The 26,724-nt window shown below is 44.6% G+C and overlaps 1 protein-coding gene across 1 annotated transcript in view; it reads right to left on the bottom strand.

Moving 5' to 3' along the window:
• Positions 1–5,823: 5,823 nt before the first annotated feature.
• Positions 5,824–26,724, bottom strand: part of SRP68 (signal recognition particle 68) — a 326,066-nt gene continuing 305,165 nt past the window's right edge. Inside the window, exons 14-16 of the mRNA XM_085616948.1 lie at positions 23,959–24,034; positions 23,634–23,686; positions 5,824–8,530 (exon numbers count right to left, since the gene is read on the bottom strand). Coding sequence (XP_085473074.1) covers positions 8,303–8,530; positions 23,634–23,686; positions 23,959–24,034 — 357 coding nt within the window. The 3' untranslated portion in view covers positions 5,824–8,302. The remainder of the gene's footprint in view (positions 8,531–23,633; positions 23,687–23,958; positions 24,035–26,724) is intronic.

Here is a 26,724-nt window from a genome sequence, read left to right as displayed (position 1 = left end):
AATGCCCTCACTCACCCGAAGGTGACATGCTTCATCATTTAGGCTTTCTCCTCTCAGTGGGAAAACCTAGTCCCACTGAGGGCTACAACCACCGCACTGAGAAGTGGGAGCTCAGGGATGTTTTTGTTTAAGATTTTAGGATACTCAAATCCCAAAGATGAGCACTAATGTGAGAAGAGGGCGCAGCGCAAAGAAATTCAAAAGTGTGTGAAGTGTGAGCTAAAACTGGCTAGCGCTATTGAAAAAATGATTTTTATTGACTCATTAGCCCTGCCAGAGATAAAAAACAGTACAAAGCAGTTACTATTGAAAACTGCTAGATGACAAGGGTCAACATGTTTCAGCCAATGACCATCTCAAAAGTATGTGTGGCTTTCATCAGGACCAAAAAACAAAGCTGCTGCTAGAAAGTGTTACACACGTGCAAATAAAGTTTGAAAAAAAGACCAAACCAGTTAATGCTTTAGCGGATACAATCTCGCTGGAACTTGTCTGAAAATAAGAAGACACATATAGAAAAAGTAAATCTCCAAAACTCATTAGTTAACAGTCAAGTCTGAAACACTGGTATATGTGGCTCAAACATAGTACTTATGTCCAAACTGTTAGAAAGCTCTAGTAAAAAGACTCACCCAATCTGTGGGACAAGTGAGCCCAACTCAACCTGGTTGCAACTCAGGGAAGGGAGCCCCGCTCTGTGAAAATAAGCAAGTGTAACCTAATCAGTATAGTTTACTTGCTCAATAGTGCCATAAAAAGTGAAGAATATCAGTAATGTCCAACAGACTAAAACGGACTCAAAACGACATAGAGTGTTATAACGATGTCACTCCCCTTATATCCTGGAAGTGTATGTACATAAACCACTTGTTAAGATTTTACAAAAGTGGTCAAGGACGAGGGAAGTCAAGTGTCTGAAAATTACGAACTCATGTTCAAGCCAAGAATCTATACACCGAAAGACTACACCATGACCAAACACAGCAACAATTATCAATAACTTAAACCGAATCATCAAGCAGAAACTCACTAAAATGCATATCAACACACTCACCTCTCCGTCGGTACTCCGTCGATGTACAGAGATTGCAACCGGAGGAACCGACGGGGTGGGAAAAGTGAGAATAAATACCCAAACACTGATGGCTCCGAATGGAGAAATAAGGACCCCATAGGTGTCTATCCTGACTGCCTGCATTCGTGAAGGGACATAAGGACCCCATAGTCGTCTTGCTGTAATGCCTCTCTGGCAGGACGCTAGTGACTTAATAAAGCAGTGTACGGCAAAGCGCGCATGCGCACTAGGATGCATTTATATTATGGAGTTTTGTTAGCGAAGCCCGACCAGAGACAGCAATGATTGTTTATCTGTAGCCTAGCAACGAGAACATATAGTTTTTTCAGAAGACGATACAAACCGGAACACAAGCTTTATTAGTCAATGGGCACAACCAAATTGCTGAATGTTTAAGCAAATCGATTTGTGCATAATTAATGAAGGCCCAGTATTAACAAAATACAAAACCCATTTGACACAAAAATGTGTAAAAAACGCTGAGAAGGCATGTGTCGTATTTCACCACAAGTACAGGATTCAGTAAATAATAGTGCCAAAGTTGACTCTACAAGTAAACAAACAATCGCTCCACAGTATAATCTCAGGAAGGATCTAGATATACCCAGTTGTTTTACGTATTTACTGTGGGAATGTTATAATATCAAATTATTTGTTGGAATTGATAAAGGTAATTCTCATAGATGGTATAAGGTCATAGAGACAACCAAGGAATATCCTCGTTCAAACCTATGTTGTCACTTTTTAAGCGGAACACCCACCGCTGTTCTCTTCTGAAGAGAAATTTTGAAATATCTGTGATATGCTGGGGAATGAGAGGCTGCTCCAAAATGGTCCACGTAAATCATCTGCCTGATGATTAAAATCCAGGAAGTGGTTTGTCATTTTAGTAGCCCTCCTCTTGCACCGAATGGTGCTCTTGTGTTCAAGGATTCTGGTTTTGACCTTGCGTGTAGTCATGCCCACATACTGCATGGAACAGGGGCACGTGATGAGATAAATTACATTGTCGCTATTACAATTAGTGTGTTTTTGTAACAGCCAAGGTCTACCAGTGCCAATATCCACTTGTGTCATGTGTGAAGTCTGTGGACAAGCCGCACATGAACCGCATGGGTAATGTCCTTTCACCGGTGGTAAACCCCATAATGGCTGTTGTTCACTTGTATTGTGCAAGATTCTCGGTCTGGTGTGTACAATGTGGTCTTTAATGTTGGCACTCCTTTTAAAAGCAAAAAGTGGAGGTTCTGAGGCCTCAGTACCAATGTTCAGGATTTTCCAGTGTTTGAGGATACTGCTCTTGATTTTGTTAGAGTAAGTATTGTAAGTGTTCACACAGGTGAGTCTATCAGAAGGTTCTTTGGGGCTGGGCAAATCAATCCGAGCTGCCAGATTGTTGTTTGCTGCTCTTTTTCGAGACATATGTATCACTTTCTTGGGGTAATTACGCTCCTTCAGTTGAGTGCTGAGATGTTTCGCATGCTCATTGTATTTGGCAATGGATGAACAGTTCCTCCTTATTCTTAAAAACTGTCCAAAAGGAAGATTCTCCCTGAGGCATTTGGGATGGAAACTCTCAAAAGATAATAACGAATTACGGGCTGTAGGTTTGCGATATAACTCAGTACCCAACCCTCCGTTCTCTGGGAAAATTCGAATATCTAAAAATGGTAAACTTGTATTCGAAAGTTCAACTGTGAATCTCAGGAAGTTGTTCTGTGTGTTCATCCATGTATGGAAAGCCATGATGCTGACATATGTCTCGAAAAAGAGCAGCAAACAACAATCGGGCAGCTCTGATTGATTTGCCCAGCCCCAAAGAACCTTCTGATAGACTCACCTGTGTGAACACCTACAATACTTACTCTAACAAAATCAAGAGCAGTATCCTCAAACACTGGAAAATCCTGAACATTGGTACTGAGGCCTCAGAACCTCCACTTTTTGCTTTTAAAAGGAGTGCCAACATTAAAGACCACATTGTACACACCAGACCGAGAATCTTGCACAATACAAGTGAACAACAGCCATTATGTGGTTTACCACCGGTGAAAGGACATTACCCATGCGGTTCATGTGCGGCTTGTCCACAGACTTCACACATGACACAAGTGGATATTGGCACTGGTAGACCTTGGCTGTTACAAAAACACACTAATTGTAATAGCGTCAATGTAATTTATCTCATCACGTGCCCCTGTTCCATGCAGTATGTGGGCATGACTACACGCAAGGTCAAAACCAGAATCCTTGAACACAAGAGCACCATTCGGTGCAAGAGGAGGGCTACTAAAATGACAAACCACTTCCTGGATTTTAATCATCAGGCAGATGATTTGTCGTGGACCATTTTGGAGCAGCCTCTCATTCCCCAGCATATCACAGATATTTCAAAATTTCTCTTCAGAAGAGAACAGCGGTGGGTGTTCCGCTTAAAAAGTGACAACATAGGTTTTGAACGAGGATATTCCTTGGTTGTCTCTATGACCTTATACCATCTATGAGAATTACCTTTATCAATTCCAACAAATAATTTGATATTATAACATTCCCACAGTAAATACGTAAAACAACTGGGTATATCTAGATCCTTCCTGAGATTATACTGTGGAGCGATTGTTTGTTTACTTGTAGAGTCAACTTTGGCACTATTATTTACTGAATACTGGGCCTTCATTAATTATGCACAAATCGATTTGCTTAAACATTCAGCAATTTGGTTGTGCCCATTGACTAATAAAGCTTGTGTTCCGGTTTGTATCGTCTTCTGAAAAAACTATATGTTCTCGTTGCTAGGCTACAGATAAACAATCATTGCTGTCTCTGGTCGGGCTTCGCTAACAAAACTCCATGATATAAATGCATCCTAGTGCGCATGCGCGCTTTGCCGTACACTGCTTTATTAAGTCACTAGCGTCCTGCCAGAGACAGGCATTACAGCAAGACGACTATGGGGTCCTTATGTCCCTTCACGAATGCAGGCAGTCAGGATAGACACCTATGGGGTCCTTATGTCCCTTCACGAATGCAGGCAGTCAGGATAGACACCTATGGGGTCCTTATTTCTCCATTCGGAGCCATCAGTGTTTGGGTATTTATTCTCACTTTTCCCACCCCGTCGGTTCCTCCGGTTGCAATCTCTGTACATCGACGGAGTACCGACGGAGAGGTGAGTGTGTTGATATGCATTTTAGTGAGTTTCTGCTTGATGATTCGGTTTAAGTTATTGATAATTGTTGCTGTGTTTGGTCATGGTGTAGTCTTTCGGTGTATAGATTCTTGGCTTGAACATGAGTTCGTAATTTTCAGACACTTGACTTCCCTCGTCCTTGACCACTTTTGTAAAATCTTAACAAGTGGTTTATGTACATACACTTCCAGGATATAAGGGGAGTGACATCGTTATAACACTCTATGTCGTTTTGAGTCCGTTTTAGTCTGTTGGACATTACTGATATTCTTCACTTTTTATGGCACTATTGAGCAAGTAAACTATACTGATTAGGTTACACTTGCTTATTTTCACAGAGCGGGGCTCCCTTCCCTGAGTTGCAACCAGGTTGAGGTGGGCTCACTTGTCCCACAGATTGGGTGAGTCTTTTTACTAGAGCTTTCTAACAGTTTGGACATAAGTACTATGTTTGAGCCACATATACCAGTGTTTCAGACTTGACTGTTAACTAATGAGTTTTGGAGATTTACTTTTTCTATATGTGTCTTCTTATTTTCAGACAAGTTCCAGCGAGATTGTATCCGCTAAAGCATTAACTGGTTTGGTCTTTTTTTCAAACTTTATTTGCACGTGTGTAACACTTTCTAGCAGCAGCTTTGTTTTTTGGTCCTGATGAAAGCCACACATACTTTTGAGATGGTCATTGGCTGAAACATGTTGACCCTTGTCATCTAGCAGTTTTCAATAGTAACTGCTTTGTACTGTTTTTTATCTCTGGCAGGGCTAATGAGTCAATAAAAATCATTTTTTCAATAGCGCTAGCCAGTTTTAGCTCACACTTCACACACTTTTGAATTTCTTTGCGCTGCGCCCTCTTCTCACATTAGTGCTCATCTTTGGGATTTGAGTATCCTAAAATCTTAAACAAAAACATCCCTGAGCTCCCACTTCTCAGTGCGGTGGTTGTAGCCCTCAGTGGGACTAGGTTTTCCCACTGAGAGGAGAAAGCCTAAATGATGAAGCATGTCACCTTCGGGTGAGTGAGGGCATTCATCCTTAAAGGGATTCCTTTCCTTTCTGATTTGTTCACTGTCATTTTAGACACAGCTTGACTATAGTATCTCTCCTTTCATGCTCTAGTTCTAAAGTTGCTCAGACCCGAGAGTTTATGTTTGTGTGTTGCATAGAAAGAAAAGCAGACATCTAACCGTGTCTGCAACTTTATTGGATTGGTGTTACCTAGATTTTAAGAAGGGCTTATTTTGGCCCATATCGACAGCAAAAACTTGACAGTGTGCGGTCAAGTAGGTCATTGTCAAAGTTGGAATAAGCTTGACCACAACCCTGAATGTAATGGAGAGATCAGAAACGCGCCTGTGGTTGATGGTGATGTGGGTGTGGGTAGCGGGGTCAAAGCTGTCTTAGCTGCATTTCCAGATTTATTTATTGCGGGAAGGATTTTACAACAATAATCAGTAGTTTAGGGAAAGATTAGCGAGGCAAATAGATGATAAAAGTGAAAGAGATTCTGATTATGCAACGCTTTTTAAAGAGGACCCAAATCACAATCACATCATTAATGTGCTAATGATCGATTTTATTTTCAATTATTTCTGTCATTCGTCAGTAGGGGTATCTGAGCTGTTAAACCTGCAGAAAAAAATGAACCCTTTCTGGTGAAAATATTGTATTATGGAGCACATGAACCTGAAAGATAACCAGTCGAACAACAAAGAGTCAAAGAAAAAGAAAGAACAAAAATATTAAACACAATGCTGTTAAAAGGAAAATCCAAGTAGCTTTTATTTTGTTGCTACTTATATCTTCAGCGGCTGAAAACAAAAAAATAGATTCAGCTGCTAACCATCTGACTAAGAAGAAACAAATGCAGTCCCTTCTGAATTTATTCCAGAACACACTGCAACTAATGGAGGGAGCGAAAGGAAGACTTAAAGATCATAACATTAAAACTTAAATATTTATAATTTTGTTTACACAGAGTCTAGCTCAGAATGGTAGGTTTTAGGGGTAACAAAACATTGTTCTTTTTTCCCCATCAAGTATAACTGGGAGCCAAGGAGCAGCACAACAAACCATCTTGTTGTTTCCATGATGCCTCCAAACCAGATCTGGTTGAGCAGAATCAGCCGCAATCAATGAGACCATTGCCAGTTTTTCCATAGGTTATTAAAAAATAGTTTGATGATGTCAAGTAGATTCCACATAAGACTAATAGCTTGAAATACCAACATTGTTAGTTCTCAAATGTCCTAGGGTGTTAAGCTGTGTTGCCATCTAACGTTTGATTGTATTTTATGGGTGAAATACACTTAGACAAGGGCATCTTTAGTTGTCAAATGTTAAATACTGTTAAAGAGACCATCGGGCAGCAAAGAGGATGGAACTAAATATCGTTCTGCTCCATCACTATGGGAAATACCTACCCTTGACAAGGAACCTACATCTCTCTTTCAATGGTGATCAAAAACTACACAGACCTTGGCTGGAGAAGGCCTTAGCAGGAACTATGTCACCAAACACACACTCCCCATGATTAACTACACCGTCTTGCTGCATGTATGAAGTGCTGAGGGTTAACCTTCCAAATGAAATACTACAGTGGTACAGCAAAAGATCACATGCTGCCCATATTTCCAGTATCCGATAGATCTGCCTAACAAACATCATAAACCTGGACATGCAAACAAAAGCTGTGCTGTTTCTCTCTACCAACCAACAAGCAACAGAAAAAGTTTGAAAGTTTGGAGCGGCGGCTTCCATAAAAGTTATTAGTATCCGATTTAGGTTCCAAAAAAGCACCTGATCATCTGCTTAGGACACAGTCAGTATAATGATTAACAAAGCAAGACATTGTACAGTGACCTTTGTGCCAGCTTTCCGCTCACCCAGTCAAACATTGCTTAGTATGGTGGTGTTACGCTCCAAACAGCTACAAAAGGATGAATTACAATACATTAACATCAGTTGCTCGCCATGTGAGATCTAAGATCAGGAACAACACATAATGCTGCTCAGCTAAGCAGTGTAGTGATTAATGCAGCAAAAACTCAAGGCTGTGTACCAGGTAGAACGTGCAGGCAGGAGAGAATCATGGGCTTCTCTAACCATATCTGAAGTCTAACTGATGATATTTCTGTGCCAATATACTGTTAAGACTGAGGATCTGAATACAGAAATATAGATAATTTATGATAATTTAAGCTGATCCTACACTTCAAAGTGATACCTACTCCTCACCTGGAAAAAAAAGTCTGAATTTCCTATTTACGCAATCACAAGCAATCCTATGTCAGCAAAGTGCCCGGATACGATTTTTTCGGGTTGTAAGAACATCTTCTACAGTATAACACATCTGCTCCAACTTGTGAAGCTGATCAAGTTCCTTGGCCTGATCCTCTTCTAAGCAGAAGTCTGGTTGAGGAGGTTTAGTATGAACAAGGTGATTTGCTAAGTTCTGAGGGAGGGCAGGACACCCCATCCACATCACTCTTTTATATAGCCATCATTTAGTTGCATTTACACTCAATCATGGCATGATAAAAACTGTCCAGAGGGTGACTGTTGGAATGCCTTTTTGTATATCAAGGCAAACTTAGCAGTAGCCTTCCCGCTGGAATAGTTTTAAATGCCAAATACAACCCCATTTAAAGTCTCTTATCAAACAAAAACATATTAGCAGCTATCGCCAACAAATGATTCTGTGCGCTGTGAATGGTTGCGATGTAAGCAAAGCTTAATCTGGCTCAGTGAGCTAAAGAGAAAACCCAGAAGCGTGCAAACAGCATCATTGCCGTGATATAAGCATAGTAAGGCAGATGTCAACATATGCCCAGAGTAGAACAGAGCTATAGTCTTTTTGAAAAGCCACGTTGTAAAAACAAGGGCATGTCCCAGTAGTTCAATAGTGGAATTTTATCGAAGTGTTCTTTCTGGGGGAAAAAGTAATAACCACTTTATTATAAGGCTGTAGTCTCTCCAGGTGTAAAATCTCCCTCCCACCCCTGTTTCCTCCTCTCCTCCGGAGAGGGCTAGAGTTAGCTTCGGAATCCAAAGATGCCCTTGATGTAGCCTGTCAAGCCACTCTTGGCCTTCTGTTCCACTCTGTCCTCCAGGGGCGGTAGTGCCACATGGTTCAGGGCCAAGTCGAAGAATAAAGGCTTGCAGGGAATGGGCTGGAAGTCCGGGGGGAAGTGCACCAAGTTTGCTTGCTTGCCAACCAGAGTACTGTCCAGCACAAAGCTTTCTAAACGTTCGGCCAGAGGCTGCATAGGGGGAGGAAAAGAGAAAAGTATTTCAGCACATAGTAAAGAAAACATAGGTAAGACAGTACCAAATGAAGGAAATAATAAATTAATCTGTAAAACCTATAAAGCAGCACCTTGAACTGAAGGCTGCTAAGATAGGGCTATGCGATTGTTATTTTAGTTTTCCTGGCTAAGTTCACCAATTTCACCCTCTGCAAAGTTTCCATACAGCAAGATGACCGTCAATATATTCAAACACATCCAAGCTGTGAACCGTAGGCAAAAGATTTCACTACAAATGTACCATTGTCACTGGAGCAAAACATTTTCTGCCAAGCGTATCTTCTACAGAACCATTTGTTTGTGTGATATATAGACAATTGTGAAATAAATTGTCACTGAAATGTTTCACATGGATGCAGCAAAACAAAAAACATTTTAAGCTTCATGAATTTGCCTAGGAGTTCCCTATAGACCTTTGGGAAGGATACACATTAACCCCTTCCCCGCTCATGACGGAACCACTCCGTCATGAGCCACGGTCGCCTTGTGCTCATGACGGAGTGGTTCCGTCATGCTGCGGCCGTTGGCGGCCGCGCCGCCCACGCGGTGCTAATTCCCCGCCTGTGAGGGCGATTAGCGCAGTGGGCGGAGTCATGACGGAACCACTCCGTCATGAGCACAGCTCAACCGCGGCTCATGACGGAGTGGTTCCGTCATGAGCACCGCGCCACCGCGCTGCCCCCAAACCCCCCCCCAGCGCTGCGGCGGAATTCCCGCCGCAGCGAAAGGGTTAAAAACTGAACATTCACACATGTTCAATAAGTGCTGTTTGTATATTGGTCATTCGGGGAGGGAGGAATTCCCTAGGAAAATACTACTAAAGGCAAGAAGCAACATGGAGGAACTCAAGCAACACACATAAGGGTTGTACAAGGACTAACTGCCAACAAACATACCAGCATAATGAAGGGAATGGGATACACAGAGTAATACAGTACATGGCAGATAGAAGACACTGGCCGGCTTCGGTAAGATTAGTCACATGCAGTGCAAGTCATACAGGGAGAGTATGAGTACTGTTACATATAGCAGTGCTGCAGTTTAAACAAAATCAGTGACTGGTAGAAAGAAAGTTGCAGCGTTTTCTCCACTTTACGCGACTGGGCAAACCTAGCAAGCACTGTGGTGGCACCAGAACCTGGAGTTTTGGTAGGTCCACTCATTCAGGATCAGTTGTCACTATGACGTAGACCATAAGAACTGCCCATTTCTCTGTATAGTGGTAACAGTGAGCAAGGGGACAGATGCACTTTAAAATGAGGCAATGTTATACAAGTCAATTCAAGTAATGTCTTTACTAAAAAATAAGATCAGACATGAACTAAGAGCAAAGCATATGATTACAAAATGATATGGTACTGAAAAAATAAATTAGCGCCAGTCTACCCTAAAAGAAAGGTGGTAAGCATAAGCTGCCACTTTTTCTAGTAGAGCGATAGGCTAACTGCAGATTCCACACCTTTTGAATTCCCCTAGGTGCCATATTGAATCCAGAATGGTTTTACGCACTGCTTCTGTGCGCTGACTGGTGTTGCCATTGGACTCTGGGGCAGCTTGAAATTTTCCTCTGGAAATCATGCCACGGAGCCGCATTTAGAATACACGTCTGTACATGGACGCCAGTTTTCTTTGGAAAGCCGTGTGCCCTCAGGCCCGGAACAACCGAGACAGACTGTAAAGATGACAGTGTGCAAAACCTAACTTAGTACCTGTTATTGGAACTATAAAAGTCTACTCCACAGCATGAGGAGGGGAGGAATTTGCGATTAGATACAGTATCTATTACAAAGGAGCTCCCGAAGGTAGGCAACGTGTTCCTCTGATGGTATTTCTAACTCTAAATGTCTCACCTTTTAAATAGATGCCAGAGCAGTAACTCCCAAAAGGTGGAGGGTCTGAAGAGTGGACTTTCACCCAGGTAGTCCTGTAGTACAGAGTGAGTGAAACATCGCTCCTTGGGGACTTGAGCATTACAACAGTAATGCCTGGTGAAGGTTCAGGAAATGCCAATGTGGGAGCATGGCAGATGTCTAGCTCCGGAATACCCATTGTCAATGTCATAGCGGCAGCTCTGGTGGAATGAGCTTGACCTTAAAGGCCAGGGAATACCACATTTTTGTGTCCAAAAAAGGTTAGTTTCTGAATGACCCTTATTTCTAAGCACCAGTGAATCTAACAAAAAGCTGGTCACACACCCTGTACTTCTCAGTCCGATCTATATAAAAATCAAGGGCCGTCTTGGATCCAGCAGATGAAGCATCTCCTCTCCCTTAAATGGATGTGACAGAGAGAAAAAAGTAGGAAGCTTGATGGAGCGCCCACAAGAAAGGAAACTAAATTTTCAGTAGAAAGGATGCCCACATCTGAAGCGCCAATTTGGCATGAAAGAAGTGGGTATATGGCGGTTGTACTGACAGCGCATGCAGTTCAATGACCTAGCATGCAGAAGTAATCACAATCAGCAAAACTATCTAAATTGTCAGCAATGCCAGGGAACAGCTGTGCACAGGCTCAAAAGGCATGCACATCAAGAACATGAGGATTAAATTGAGATCCCAATGTGAGATTAAAAAGAAAGCAGGTGGAAACATATGAGCCCTTTAAAAAAAACGTCTCCCAACCGGTGACAATCACCAGTTCTGTGAGCAAGTCAAACATTCTCTCTTGGTTCCACTTAATTGCCAGGTTGTAGAGGTACGAATGCAGAAACCCTGCACTTTTGCTGAGACACGAGGTTCTTCCAAAGAGGTAAATGGAACAAACGGCAAATAATCACGTTCTGCAGGTGAGAGTACTGGCCAAATTGGGGCTAGATGAGTCAGCTCGGTGCCTCCAGACTTCTTCAAAACTTGGGGTAGAAGTGTCAGCATTGAAATGCATTCAGGAAACCACAGCCTCACTACAGGTAGAATGTGTTTCTCACAGAGTCTTGAGGTGGAACTTACAGAGCTCAACAGGCGTGACAGCACATATTCAGAAGTGGTGAAAAGATCTACCCATGGTTCACCCCATTGATCGAAGTCACCTTGAACTACCGGCATTTGTGGTCCACTAGATGCCATCTGCTGAACTCATCCGTCCTGGCATTTAGCAGGCAAGCAAAATGGTAGTAACAGAGATTCCTTGGAGGTCGAGCCACCACCAGAGTCACGGCTATCTTTGAAGCACTCAGATGTACAACATCGTGAAGGAACTCTCCAACCCCAGCTCCAACAGCAATGACATCCCACCTTCGCAAGACCTGTGCGACTTCCTCGCCACCTTCTTCCATCGCAAGATCGCAGACATCCATGACCGCTTCAACGTACCGACCGCCTCTACAACCACTGAGACCTTCGTCCCCACGTCCACCATCCGCACCGACCCCCTGCTCTCCTGGACCAACATAAACGACGACGACACCATCAAAATCATGAACACCATCCACTCCGGATCTCCGTCAGACCCATGCCCACACCACATCTTCAACAAAGCCAGCACCTTCATCGCACCCCATCTCCGGAAAACCATCAACATCTTCTTCGAGACAGCAACCTTCCCAGAGAGCTGGAAGTAAGCCGAGATCAATGCCCTACTCAAAAAACCCAAGGCTGACCCCAAGGACCTCAAGAACGTCCAGCTCATCTCCCTGCTCCCAGCAAAGGTCATCGAGAAGACCGTCAGACAACTGACCCACTACCTCGAGGAGAACAGCATCCTGGACCCATCCCAGTCTGGGTTCTGCAGCAACCACAAAACCGAAACTGCCCTCATCGCCACCACCGATGACATCAGGGCCCTGCTAGACAATGGAGAAACCGCGGCCCTCATCCTCCTGGACCTGTCAGCCGCCTTCGATACTGTCTACCACCGCACCCTACGCACACGCCTCCACGACGCTGGGATCCGCGACAAGGCTCTGGACTGGACCACCTCCTTCCTCTCCAGCAGAACCCAGAGCGTCCGCCTCCCCCTTTCCACTCCGAAGCCCCCGAGATCATCTGCGGCGTACCCCAGGGCTCATCCCTCAGCCTGACATTGTTCAACATCTGCATGGCACCGCTCGCCCACGTCGCCCGACTGCATGACCTCAACATCATCTCCTACGCCGACGACACCTAGCTGATACTCTCCCTTACCAAGGACCCCCTCACCCCCAAAACCAACCTCCAAGAAGGAATGAAAGCCATCACCGAGTGGATGAATAACAGCCGACTGAAGCTAAACTCGGACAAGATTTAAGTCCTCATCCTCGGCTCCACCCCCTTGGCCTGGGATGACTCCTGGTGGCCGACCGCACTGGGAACAGCTCCAACACCCACAGACCACGCACGCAACCTAGAGTTCATCCTCAACGCCACTCTCTCCATGACAAAGCAGGTCAACGCCGTCTCGTCCTCCTGCTTCAACACCCTTCGAAAGATCTACAGGTGGATCCCCACCGAAACAAGAAGAACGGTCACCCAGGCCCTCGTCAGCAGCAGACTGGACTACGGAAACGCCCTCTACGCAGGAGCCTTGGCCAAACTCCTGAAACGACTTCAACGCATTCAAAACGCCTCTGCACGCCTGATCCTCGACATCACTCGCCGCAGCCACAGCACACCCCACCCCACCCCACCTGAGAGACCTGCACTGGTTCCCCGTCAACAAGAGGATCACCTTCAAGCTCCTCACCCACGAACACAAGGCACTCCACAACACCGGACCAGCATACCTCAACAGACGACTCAGCTTCTACACCCCCAGCCGCCAGCTCCGCTCCGCTCCGCCGACCTCGCCACAGTCCCCCACATTCGAAGAGCAACCTCCGGCGGCAGATCGTTCTCCCACCTCGCCGCGAAGACCTGGAACACCCTACCCATCCTCCTACGGCAGAAACAGGACCTGCTTACCATCAGAAGACTCCTCAAGACCTGACTATTCGAGTAGTAGTAGCACCCCCCCATGCCATGAGAACCTCACGAGTAAGTAGTGCGCTTTACAAATGTTCAGATTGATTGATGATGCAGAAAAAAAGCTTTGATCTGTTATGCGGCATTTCCTTAAGGGAGGCCTGCACATCCCCAGAAAAACCTGTGACGAGTGTCGATGCATAGCGTTAGATCATTACACTGGTGTCAATGGCATGGCCCACATAGTCAGTTGTGTCCAGACAAGCTTTCATCATGTACCCAAGTCTTGTCCTGTCCATTATGGATCAGTTGTACAAACAAATTCCTGAATTTCTCAGGCAGGGTGGGCAACATTTCTCTGGAATATCCCAGAAGAATTGTGTATAGTGCCTCAGGAACAGATTGTTCAGAGTCCTCCATGCTAAATTGGCAGATGAGAAAACCATCTTTCAAAACATATAAATGCGCGTAGATTCACCGTCTGGCAGGGCAGTGAGGGAAGACATTAGGTTTGACCTTGCTAGTGGAAAGTTAAACCACCAAGGTCTCAGGAATTGGGTGCTGGGTCCCCAGGAGCAGGCCTAGGATTCCTAGGTACAGTGCAACTCACTAGCAGAGCAGAGAACAGCTTAGACCAGTCAATGTCTTTGTTGGAGCCTCATTTAAGGACAGAAAGGGCTTTGAAGTCGCAGGACAAGGCAATTAGTAGATTTCTCTTAGTTTCTACCATGGAAAACGGAAGGTCCAACACTTATGCACCTTTGCGGATCACCACCCTAAAAAAGATGCTCTGTAAGATAGCCATAGTGGGGAGTGCAACTCTGTCTCAGAAAAATATCCAGGCCACCAGCATTTTTCGCAAGTCTAAACATAACTGCATCAGCAGTGCAACGAGGAAAAAGTACATTTTCCAATTCCTCATCATCATCAAGAGACACATTTTGAAGGCCCTGGGTAGTGTCTGATTACATTCCAAATAACACTGTTAGCATTCGGTTGTAATGGTGTCAGTGTAGTGGCATTGTCCTGGAGTCTTCCCAGACCCCGACTGCTCCTTAATTATTTCAAGCTAAAGCCATCTCTGAATCTGAAATATGGAGCAGAGTTGAAACCTCTGTAGCACAGAGTGGAATCGGAGCAGTCAGAATCAAAGTGGCCTTTGGCCCAAGTGTAGAGGTATGGGCTGGCGCCTGCTGGGAGGTTCCCAGCATGGCCAATTCGCACCAGGGCAGGTCCTTGGGGTCTGGAGGTGCTCTAGATAAGCCCAAAATTATCGAAAGTGGTTGCATCATGGCCTCCTTGAAGGCCTCGCCCTGCTGCAGTGTCAACAATTTACATGGAAACTCAGGGTGCATCAGGACGATTTCCAGGAAAACTCAGAGTGCACCTGGACCAGCCATGGGATAGGCTCAGAGTAAGAAAGGGAGGCAGTCTCAGATCCTTCAAGTGTCCTCTTTGCAACTTCTCCCTGGATCGAGAGACTATGATTATGTTAAGACTTGACTTTGTCTACGACTTACCTGACGACGGTAACTGGAAGCAGAGTAGGTTAGGACCATAAAAAGTGGCAGAGTAGCTTACGACTGGGGTCGAAACTAGGCCCTGGGCCTGGAGTATGACTTGCCTTGTTTCTTGTGCTCAATAAGGTACAGCTTCACACTGCACTCCCTGATATCCTCTGGAAGCCTCAGTAAGCATTTGCTGCAGGACTTAAAGTGATGCTGGAACCTTAGACACCACAGGAAAAGACATTGTGTGGCTCCGTAGCAGACATCTGCTTCTTGCAGTTGCGTCACAGTTTGAAGAATATTATCTTTGATGAAAACACTGCCCTAACGCTTGGTTTTGCAAAATGTTTTGGGATCTATAAGGCACTGACTAAAAGTTTGAGGCAGAGCTCCAGATCCTCGAAGGATGCAGAGTGAAACAAACTGATGTTAGGGTAAAGGTGTGGTGCCTATATACAGCTCCATGCTATCACTTCCAGCGGCGGTCTAAAAATGCTGCAGACTTTGATGATATCATCTGCTGGCTAAAAAAGTGCTTTCTCCAGTTTGGCACCACAAAGGGACTTCAAAAGGTGAGGAATCTGCGGCTAGAAGTACCTTTCAGAAACTAAATGTACATTATGGAGGCTCAACAAAGCCAGTGCCAATGCACCAAAATGTGACACAGTTCAACTGAACCACCATAAACTAGTTTACCAGTGAAAAAAAATTATATACTAAAAGATTGATCATAACCTATTTTTTAGCGTCCATTTTCTTCAGGACAACTGGGTGTAGTCAGATTAGGTGAGAAGACATGAAATAGAGTCCTTAATGCTGTAATAAATGGGTTTCCCTTCATGGTGCTTTGTTGAGTGCTCGCCATGTATTTCAATGCATCTGTAGAAGACTGTGAATGTACCCAAATTCAAGAAACACTTAAGCAGAATCATGTTTCTACTACGGCTTCAAAAAGAGACTGAGCAATGGTGAAGGTAGGCAAACCAGCCCTTTCAGCATGTTTAGAAAGGCAGAAGAATGCAGCTGTATGGAGAAGACGACTTGAAATAACCCGTCCGGTGGAAAGCACTCACACACACAAAACACAGATATCCAAGTAATCTGAGAGGTCATTTATACGGGCATCATTTTTTACAAGGAGTCATTCCCAATATATTCTTGCTGAAGTCAGATAGAAATTAAATGCTTTCAATGTTACTCCTGCAACCTCAGAATATTCTAACTGTGCCCTAAAATACAGCAATATTAGATTTTGCACAAGAACCAAAGAATTTGAGGGGTGGTTAACCACTGCTGAGCTAATAGAAGTACTCAAGCTGCTGCTCACTTTGCTTCCCTAAATCTGGTCGATGAGCCACAGCCCTGGGCTGCACTGTGAGCAGTAGCCCGTAGACAAGCAGGAGAATCTAGGGACCAAGCCACTGATTAACGTAGCTCCAAGTAAGCATTCCTCAAGAGCTACTTTTGAATGCTTCAACAGGAGCTCAATAAACAAGGCCAAGTTGGCTCGAGGTGCTAAGAAAACAATCCCATCTCAGTAGGAAGAATTGGTAGTAAAACCTTCAATTGAGTTACTATTTCTCCGCAGTGCAAGGCACAGAGCTGCTTACCCAACAGCTGTTTCTCTTCTGTGGTTTATAGGTATTAATGTTTTGTGAAGGTGTGCTTATTCCTCCTGGTTGCTCAGCAAATGTTCACCAGAGGCACTCTGCCAAAGAGTGCTGCTGTGGTTGCCATAGCCCTAATAGAATGGTACATGATAGCTGGCTGCCTGCTTCTGTGTGGCAGAATGCTATTGTCACGGCTACCTATCTAAAGATACCTTGCTTTGACACTGGGTAACCTTTGCGTGGACTGCAAAAAGACACAAGTAACCACTTTCTAAAGTCTTTTGTTGTGTCCAGATAGAAATTAGGTGAATTGGAGGAAGGGCTCTCATATTATAAAGGCCTGTATTTAAATAATCTTCTTGAGAAGGCGGTGCCAGGAGGAAAGTGGTTTTCCACGAGGCATTTGATACAGGCTTATGGATTCAAAATTATCTCTCATGAGTTTGGATAGAACTGTATGAAGTTCCCATTCAACTGATAGTCTCCTAGATGGAGGGAAAACCATAAATATGCCTGGGCTTGGCCAGTATCAACTGGTATGGTAAAACTTGATGTGGCTGTACTGAGAACGATTGAAATTCCTGTGCAGTTCACCATACGTAGAAAATTGTCCACTTAGCTGAATGGGTCTTATTTGTGGATATTGCTCTCGCTTATCTCCATTCTTCGGAGAGATCTAAACCAATGAATTCTTGTGGAAGACCTCAGGCTGTAGTGTAGAATCTGTCTCTGACACCTGGATACGAGATTTGGCCCGGAACCCAGTGAGATCTGTGGTGTCTCTGATAGCAGAAGCTCCATGGCCCAATATTGTGGCAATTAAAATAATTTTTCATGGTTCTCTCCATCTTAGCAACGACTTTAAGGCGGTGGGGAAGAGGTGAAAAAGTACGCAAATGTCTCATCACGTGATCCTAAATGCATTTTCTTGTGTTGCAAAGAGGTAGATTTTTAACTTTCCTCATCTGTAGAACACCCTTTAGAGCAGCTTCCTGTTAAGCAGACAGGAATGCAAGAAATAGGAGCTGAATAAACAAGTTACTTATCTTCGGTAACACTCTGTGGTTAGATAGATTATCCACCAGAAAAATTCCTAACCTTGTGAATAGTCCCCCGGGGGTCAGACTGGATCTGTAATTTCAAAAGCAGTACTTCTGCACGCCTTAGGTGGTGCTATGAGGCTCCTTGCCAACATTGTTCTGCTTCGGAAGCGACGAGTGGGAGTGCATATAAGCACCATCCAAGCACGCTGATGTCAGTTGCTTTCGAAGAATTGTTTGCACCCTCACAGGCAGAAGCCATCTGCAAAACAGCATGGCCAATGTGCAGATCTCTAAGTTGGGACATTTTAGATGGGAAAGGAGTCTATTCCATGGAACGGGGAGTTGAGAGAGGTGTGAGGAAACTATGGTTAAATAAAGTATCCACCACAAAGAGGATTACTGAAGGTAAGCACCTTGTTCTTTTGATAGACACTCCTAACCGCAGATTCCTCACCTAATGAACACATACCAAAGCTGCCAAGGTTGTGGGCCTAAGAAATGACTCCGTCCAAAAAGTCCGGGAGCCCTAATGGGCAAAATGCCCATTCTGACAGACTTAGCTGGAAAGGCAAAGGGGCTTTGTGAACATGTGCACGGATGCCCACATAACAGCCTGACAGGCATGCTGGCGCAGTAGTAGCAGCCTTGGCTCAAGTGGAATGAGCCCTCAATCCTTCAGGTGGCAGCTTGTTAGCTGGCGCTAACAGGTTTTTATATAGAGGACTATCCACCTACATTGCCTGCCCTTCTTTGCTCTTCAGAAGTTCACAAAGAGGGACGTCCAAAGTACAGCCTGTGGACCACTTGCGGCCTGCTGACCTTTACATGCAGCCCATTGGTGAGTATTAGCACTTGGGCTGCAGTTTACTTGACTGATCACTTGACACTCAGAAAGCAGTTAAGCGGGGAAGCATTTGTTTACACAAATGAAGGAAAGGAAAAAAAAAGGTGTTCTGCATCATTGATCTTTAGGATCACTATACTTTTTAAAGACCTGATGTAGCCTACCTGCTTGGTCTGCTGCCTATGCAACCTGGGGACCAGGTTTGAATCCTGGCCTTTGCGCTAGACCCAACATTGTGTGATTCTGGGAAAATCATTTAGTTCTCCTTGTAAATGTGTGTAAAATGCATTTCTGGAATCCTCACTTGATGTACATGATCAACTCTCAATCCCTCATCTAACATACATTACTCAGTTGATTCACAGATAGGTTTGTGCAATACAAATATCACCACACAAGTGCACATTAGTAACACATGTAAAAATATGATAAAGTGTCTTCAAAATTAAAAACAAAAAGTGCCTTTCAGGAGAGTGCACCTTAGTACATAAGATTATACCACAGAATATAGAACCATTTATTAAAAGTATTATAACTGATTAGTGCCAGTTAAATACAAAAATACAGCAATAAGCAATTGAAAGAGGAGCAATTTCGAATTTGCAAATTTCTTTCCAAGTACACAGGAACACACATTACTAAGTTATTAGCAACATCTGTTCAGTTTGAGCTACAATTTTTTGGGGGATACAATCTGCAGATTATGCAGCAGATGACAGAATGTGGCACATAAGAAGGAAAACTCAGACTGTAGAATCATATAATCATAAATCCAGTTGCCCCGAGTATAAGGTAGACACCCACAAACGGATTTAGTGTTCAAGATAAAACAAGTGCTTTCAAAGAATACATTTGAGTAATAAGTAATCGGACTGTACCTAGTGCAAATCTTTTTATGAATCCATTAAAAAGACACTTTCTCATTTGTGAAGCAGGTGCAGTTGCACTGGGGCCCAAAAGAGTGCATCACAATTAGGACTGCTGTGCTTAATAAACTAGGCATGGGGGCTCATTTTCCTTGCTAGCATTGCGTCGGAGGGCACCCTTGCTGCAAATAGGCAGGCAACACACCATAGCCCCTCTTTTTAGGTCTCGCTTAGCGAACGCAGCGCATGCGCTGCATTGCCTTGGCGAGACCCTATTGTCGTTGGTTTGGTGCACGAAGGGAGACAAACCATGTGCGCGCCCGGACAGGCGGTGTGCACGTGCACGGTGACAGGAGATGTGCACTCTGTACGCGTGCACATCTCCTGTCCCAGTGTAGGGCTGGCGTTACACAGCGCACGCATCGCACGCTTTCACGTTCCCTCCCCCCGTCGGTTCCACGGAGACAGCTTGTTTCAAAAGCTTTTAAGTGCTTTCGTGGTCACGGATGACTTCACAAAATGGTAAACCGTCAAATCCAGCTGGTATTGAGACAGGCAGTGTATTATAAGAAAGATTTACACAAAATGAGACGTGACCATTGCATCGCTCTGTTAAAAAAAATATACAAGTGATCAACCGATGCGAAAGCATAAGCAAATAGGTTAAAAGAGGAGACAAAATTCTGATTCGGCTCTGAAGGTAAGTAAACAGCCCGGGCTGCGCGGGGAGGATGGTTAAGGGTACCAGACAGAGATCAAGGGTCATAGAGAATGGCCTACAGTCAAATCAGGAGAAATCCCATCCGTCAAGTGCCTCTGGCAGCCCATTAGATCTGGGGGCAGAGTTAACTGACTGCCAGGCAAATCTCATGTTCACCCCAAGCTGTCGCAGGCGAAGCCCGGCATAAAGCCATGTGTCCTTGGTAAAGCGCGCATTTACTACAAAGGGGTTCTTGGTGCTGTACAACAGATACATATTGTCACCCAGCTCGTTGGTACTCATCGTCTCGGCTCGGGAGGTTGAGATTTGAGTGGACGTGATTGTTTTGACCTTGTTCCAGTGGGTTCAAATTTCCTTGCCTGCAGAGGAAGCATTAGTCCACTGAGATACAGCGTCTGCTTTCTATGTGCTGCAACTGCTTCGGCTGTATAGTGCTCCGAAGCGCTTGAGCCCAGTTTCACAGCATGGAATGAACAACTTGCAAACGAAGATAAACAAATGAGGGCCGGTTATTAATGGATTTTTTAAATGCCTGTTTGAATTCTTTGGCAAGACCCTTCCGACAGTTTACAGACGTGACCATACTTTTGTTGATAGTCACACACACGTGTTTGTCTCTCTCCATCATGCCTCCCTCCACTTTTAACATTCAATGGTTATAAGCAGTGGCGTAACCTCAGCCCCGCAGTACGGGGGTGGGAAGGGGCGAGCTCCAGGGGGACCCCTCAGGACTGGGTCCGGAGCGTGGGGTGCCCCCTCTATGCACTTTGCAGGGGGGCCCCTCGACTTTCGTTACGCCACTTGTTATGGCGTATAGCGGTACGCATCACAGTTTTCGCCTGACTTTACCAGAGTCATAGCTTTGCTAACTCGTGTTAAGGGGTGGTAGGGCCTCCTGCGCCACGGCGAATTCCACTCTCCCCCAATTCCCCTCTGTCTCCGGGCGCAGAGCACTTTCCAAAATGACCGAAGGAGTTCCTCAAAGATGATTTAATAGATTAACCCACCGGTCCGGAGGTTATGCATGCAGTGCACTGCTCGGGATACACATCAATTACCAGTGCTGGCAGCCGGTTGATTAATGGCCGAGGTAGTTCCGTTAACGGCGAGTAGCTCAAGGGTGGTTTCCGTGAGATGTAGGCTGCACCTGCATTGGATGAAGAGACCCAGCAATTGTTCTGCTCCAGAGACCCATCTGTTTTTACTACGGGGCAGAGATTACGAGGGCAAAAAGGTCAGAAGCTTGAGTTCAGAATGTCACAAAATGTGCTTGAACATCGACATTTACTACATTCTGACGCAATGTCCAATAGGGGCCGAGTCACTCCAACGTACACAAAATTCTACGAAAAATATCAAGAGAAGTGTGATTTTAAAAGCCAAAAAAGGCGGACACCAGCATAAATTTGCTGAGGTATCTCTGGCACAGCGTGTCCAAGGGGCGCAATGGAAAGACGAACGCAAGCAATGGATCTGGCATGAACTGCATAATTTGTAGCACACCACAACATTAAATGGCTGTGAGCCTGCACTACTGCATGCTTACTTCGGCCAAAACAAAATAAATATTTCCCACGCCCACCACTCAGTTGTCACCTTCTTCTCCTAACTTTTTTGAGCTAGGCCTAACCAATTCCTCAACCTCTGTCGGAGACTTCATGGTCAGCTTTGTTAGCCGCCTGTGACGATTCTCGGTCATTGCTTCAGACAATCCTCAGCTCACAATCAAGCCTTATCATAAGGATACTCTGGCCACACCACTCCTTTCAGTTTGGCCAACATTCTGACCGTTGCTCTAGGCTAGAGCAGCAGCCTTCCCAATGGTCAACCCCAATGCCCCTTCTATCCTTCAAGAAAGTTATTAGTTTTCCACCTTTGCTTTACATCACTTCCTACATTCCTCCCCATCTCCTGCTTCTGTTATCAAGCTGGAGATATTGGTCTGAACTAATATCCAGTAGAAATTTCCTGCCATGGTCATCAAAGCCATCAATGACAGGCTTCGTTTTCCCCATTTTTTCCTGTTGATCTTGCACATGACCCTCTCATGAACACCTGTTTGCTACTCTTACTAGATCAGCCTTTTAAGGTTATCAAAACTTAATTTCGTCACCTTTAATTAAATTTATTTCCACTCCTGCTCTTCAGACAAGTGGGGCTCAATTTTTAAAACCATTTGCAAGTGTATGTAGATTGGCATGGAGTAGAGCATCATAGAGTGGAGTGGCATGTCACAGAGTGTGTCATTGAGAAGAGTGGCATGTCAGAGCAGAGTGGCATGTAGAGTGGCATGACGTAGAGTGTCATGGCATAGAATGTTGTGGGATAGAGTGTTGGAGAGTAGAATGGAGTGACGTGGAGTGGCATACAGTGGAGAAGTGTGTCATTGAGAAGAGTGGCGTCTCAGAGCAGAGTGGCGTAGAATGGAGTGGCATGTCACAGAGTGTGTCATTGAGAAGAGTGGCATGTCATAGAGCAGAGTGCTATGTAGAGTGGCATGACGTAGAGTGTCTTAGAGTGGACTATACAACTATAAGACTATAGAACTATTTGAACTTAAGAATGGGGGCCATCAAAAGCGAGCCTTGTGGACTAAGACTATGGATGATAAGCGTAAGTGGAACACAGCATTGATGGAGTTTATCCTATAGTTAAACCTGCATGTACACTCCTCTGAAATCAATTTCTTTTTGTGCAGCCCAGGTGAATACTTAAGGGAAAGGAAAAAACACTTAGATAGGAAGAGCATACCCCACAGTAACAGGATTCCTTGCCCCCAGAGAATATTGTACTTTTATTTCCTTTGTGCATGAAATTTACCAGAGAACTTCTTTCAGATTTGACAATCCTCTACCGTTTGCTCTAGGTAAAAACTTGATACAACTTCCATTCGCGTCCTCCTAAAAGATGTTGTTCCAGCCCTAGCAGAGGCTTTCCCATATTACAGGCACGTTACATTGTGTTCCTTTCAGGACCACGGGCAGAAAATTACTTACGCTAACATTGACTCAGCTGTTCGTTAGAGCCATAAAGAACGCCTTAAAATTCACACTCACTAAAACAAAATCTACAATGTATTGTTATAACAAAATTGTATTGTGTTCCTAGTCTGGTGACTTCAAATATTTTGTATTAATCCAGGTCTATGAATAATTGACCCAATGCTGTAGAATATGGAGTTCCTTGAGGTGGTAGTTATATTTGCCAATCCTTGGGTTTTAAGGAGATCTCTCCTGAGCTTTCTTTCTTGCACAAGTGAAATAATCATATACAAATCTTCTTTTCTGCTAATGCTCTCCATTTTTACCATGAGCTATTTAGGGTATTCCTGCCCTCTGACTAAACTTGAATAATCGAGCAATACGCCTATCTTACTTTGAACTTCCATTAAACATTGAAGTTATTCTGACTCTCCTGTGATCCTGCTTAAACCTCTAAAAGAACTCCACTGCTGTTCTGCATCAATGCTCTACTCCACAATATATGGAAGATCTTCACTGTCTGCTCAAACTGACCCTCTCCTCCACTTATTACAATACTGAGAGGACAGGATTACCACCCTTGACAACAATCATCCCTTGGCAGCTCTTACCTTGCCGTCCTTCACCTGGGATGGAGATACTGTCTCAAAAGAATTGTTTGTATCTGAAATAGAAGTAGAAACACTAAGCACTTACAAAGTAAAACGGTAATGCATTTATTTGTATTCAATAACACATCCACATTATCCCCAGCTGCTCATGACAAGGTTCTACAAAAGGTCGATTATACAAGATCTGCTTTTATTTTGGTCCCATCATTTTTATTTTCATTGCTCCACCTATCAGCTTGCAACTGCTCTGGCAACCTGCTAATAGGTCTATCCCAGTAGCTTGATGTTTTGTCAGGGATGACAAACTACAGTATGATTGACTCACCTAAGATAGCAGCAGCCTGGAGGTTGTATTTCTCAGCATTCACCTGTACAATCAACTCCCCAACATCAGGCAGGTCCTAGAGTATAAGAGACAGTGTCATTCCCGGAAGATTTTTTTCAAAAGTGCTTGGCGACATCAGACCAAACAGGAAAGAAAACAGTCTGCAGACTAGTGCTATTTATTTTGTCATCCCCTTGCACCCCCATGTACTTTTTATGTTTCAGGTACTTCGTATTTTCCTAATTGTACTGTATTAATGCTGTTAACTCATGACAACGTTTGTTCCTTTGTACAGCGCTCTGATACCCGTTTGGGTCTTGTTAGTGCTCTGTAAAACTTTTCAAATAAATAAAGCTGCATGCTCACAGATGGTGACTGACCTCTGTACTGACACTGGCCATAGATGGACAAATGTCTCAGACTGGAAACAGACATCTTCAACACTGATCCAAAGCAACCAACATATGTGCTTACCTCTGAGCAAATAATATGGACCCATGTTCCCTTGGGGATGTGGAGCTTTAAACTTCCATTAGACTGATAGTTACAAAATTCATGCAAATTTCTTACCCTACCAGAAAGCGGACATTGTGGCTCAAACAGGTTTTGGCGTTAAAAGGGGACAAGGATGAGCATTGTTGCCACCTTCCTCTGTGGAGCTCCTTGAACTAAAAATCTCCTTGAGTGGAGGGAGAGTTTGCTGATGGTAGCTATATTCTCACAACCTTCAGTATTCTGGTGGTTTAAGACCGACCTAGGACTAGGAGATGCATTATTTGATTTGAATGTTTTGAGCAACTGGGGAGCTTTTTCTTTAAACAGGCTTTCACCATCAAAGGACATGTCTCGCAGTTGAGCTTCAACAACCCAGAATGTCATAGAAATCTCATCCATGCATAGCTTCAGAGCACCTACTCCTGTGCCCATGAATCATACCACATAACATTTTTTATACATTCTGCACTGACTGTTTTGCTGTATCTATCCCATCTAGGATCAAGGAAATGAATGAGTACTGGGAACAAAAGATGCCACCATCATCCACAAAACCTCTTCTCCAGAGACTGACTTAAAGAAAGCAAATGTGACTTTGTAGGAAACTTCTGAGAGGCCAACATGAGTCTTGTCCTTCTGGGGAGACTATATGTGCATAAAAGCGCGATGAAACGTGGCTAACACCCTATGCAATCAGTATGTGAATTGGTCACAGATATGGATAAATTGCTTACCAGTAATCCTAGTGCTCTTCCAGGGGATTCCTCAAAGGCAAAAGCACTCAATAGTCATAAGCACTTAATAGTCCCGCCCACATGTGGGGACCCCGGAGCACTTCTTAAATATATATTACTTATATAGTTAGGACCATGTTTCCATTGGAAAAGCGACGTTTGACGACTATTCATAAAATTTTCCCCAAAAAGTTTGCCGGTGAGTGTTGTTGTGCATGAAATGTTTCGGGGTGATCTGTCAAGTGCGGGGCTGAGAAAAAAATAAAAAACACATCCTGGGACTCAGCAATCTCCCAGAAAAAAGGTTAAAAAAAATAAATAAAAAAATTAAATTTAAAAGGTAAACCATGGTATAAATAAAAAATAAAAAGACAAGGGGGCAGGGTAAGAATACCCTGACCCCTTAAGCTCTGGTGCTGGGGATCCGAGAATCCGGTGAAAATTAAAAAATAAATCAAAGCGCTGGTTCCCGTGTGCTTGCTTTGGAAAAAGCCCCCAGGTAGCCCAGGTCCTGGGGTCATTGTTGAAAAGAAGAAGAAAAAAAAAGAGTGGGGCGTACGGGCACCACTCCAGAGGCTCTTGCTGCCCCCGGGGCCATCACCTCCCCGGGGTCCTATTAATACAAAAGGAGGGGGGGTGGACGGGGCCTCCCTCCTAAGGCTCTATAAGCCCTGGGGACCACCAGCTCCCCGAGGTTAAAGAACCAGTAATGGGGTATGCGGGGGGAACCACCAAAAACTCCGGGAACCTTCACCTCACCAGGGCCAAATACTTTCAAAACAATGGGAGAGGGGCAGCGTAGCCTCCTCTCCAAGGACACATAGGGACCCGGGGACCACAATCTACCCGGGGTACAGCTCCTGCAATGTTCTTGGGTGCCCATCCCCAGGACATAGCTGTTTGCTTTTGCTTGTTTGGAGCAAACACATCCCGCTAGGCAAAAAAAAAAAAAGAAAACACTTCAGATCCATGCGGGCAGTGACAGATGAAACTATTGCTCTTGCACACAGGGAGCTGCCTTTCTAGCAGCTCCGTGTGCAAGAGCAATGGCCGGGAGCCTTGAGGCTCCCCCCGCCATCCCCATGCTGCACACTGAGTATCCTGGGTGAGCTCCAGGGCACCCACGAGACATGGACTCATGCACTCATTCACACAGGGAGCTGCATTTATAGCAGCTCCCTGTGTGCAAGTGCAACGGCCGGGGGCCTTGAGGCTCCCCCCCGGACATCCCCATGCTGCACACTGGGTGTCCTGGGTGAGCTCTAGGGCACCCACGAAACATGGACTCATGCACTCATTCACATACACACTTGGAGACTCATGCACTCACACACCCATTCAGACTCATGCACCCACTCACAGACTCACACCGCCGTTCACAGACTCACACACGCATACACTCACTCACACACACTTGGAGACTCATGCAGGAACTCCCAAACCCACTCAGACCCATGCACGTACTCAGACTGACACACACTAATGCAGGCATTCGCAAACCCACTTAGACACTCTGACACCCACTCCCAGACCCACC

Source organism: Triturus cristatus, chromosome 7, assembly GCF_964204655.1.
Source record: "Triturus cristatus chromosome 7, aTriCri1.1, whole genome shotgun sequence".
Lineage (NCBI taxonomy): Eukaryota > Metazoa > Chordata > Amphibia > Caudata > Salamandridae > Triturus > Triturus cristatus.
The sequence above is the reverse complement of the archived record's forward strand: the minus strand, read 5'-3'. Positions and strand labels throughout refer to the sequence as shown.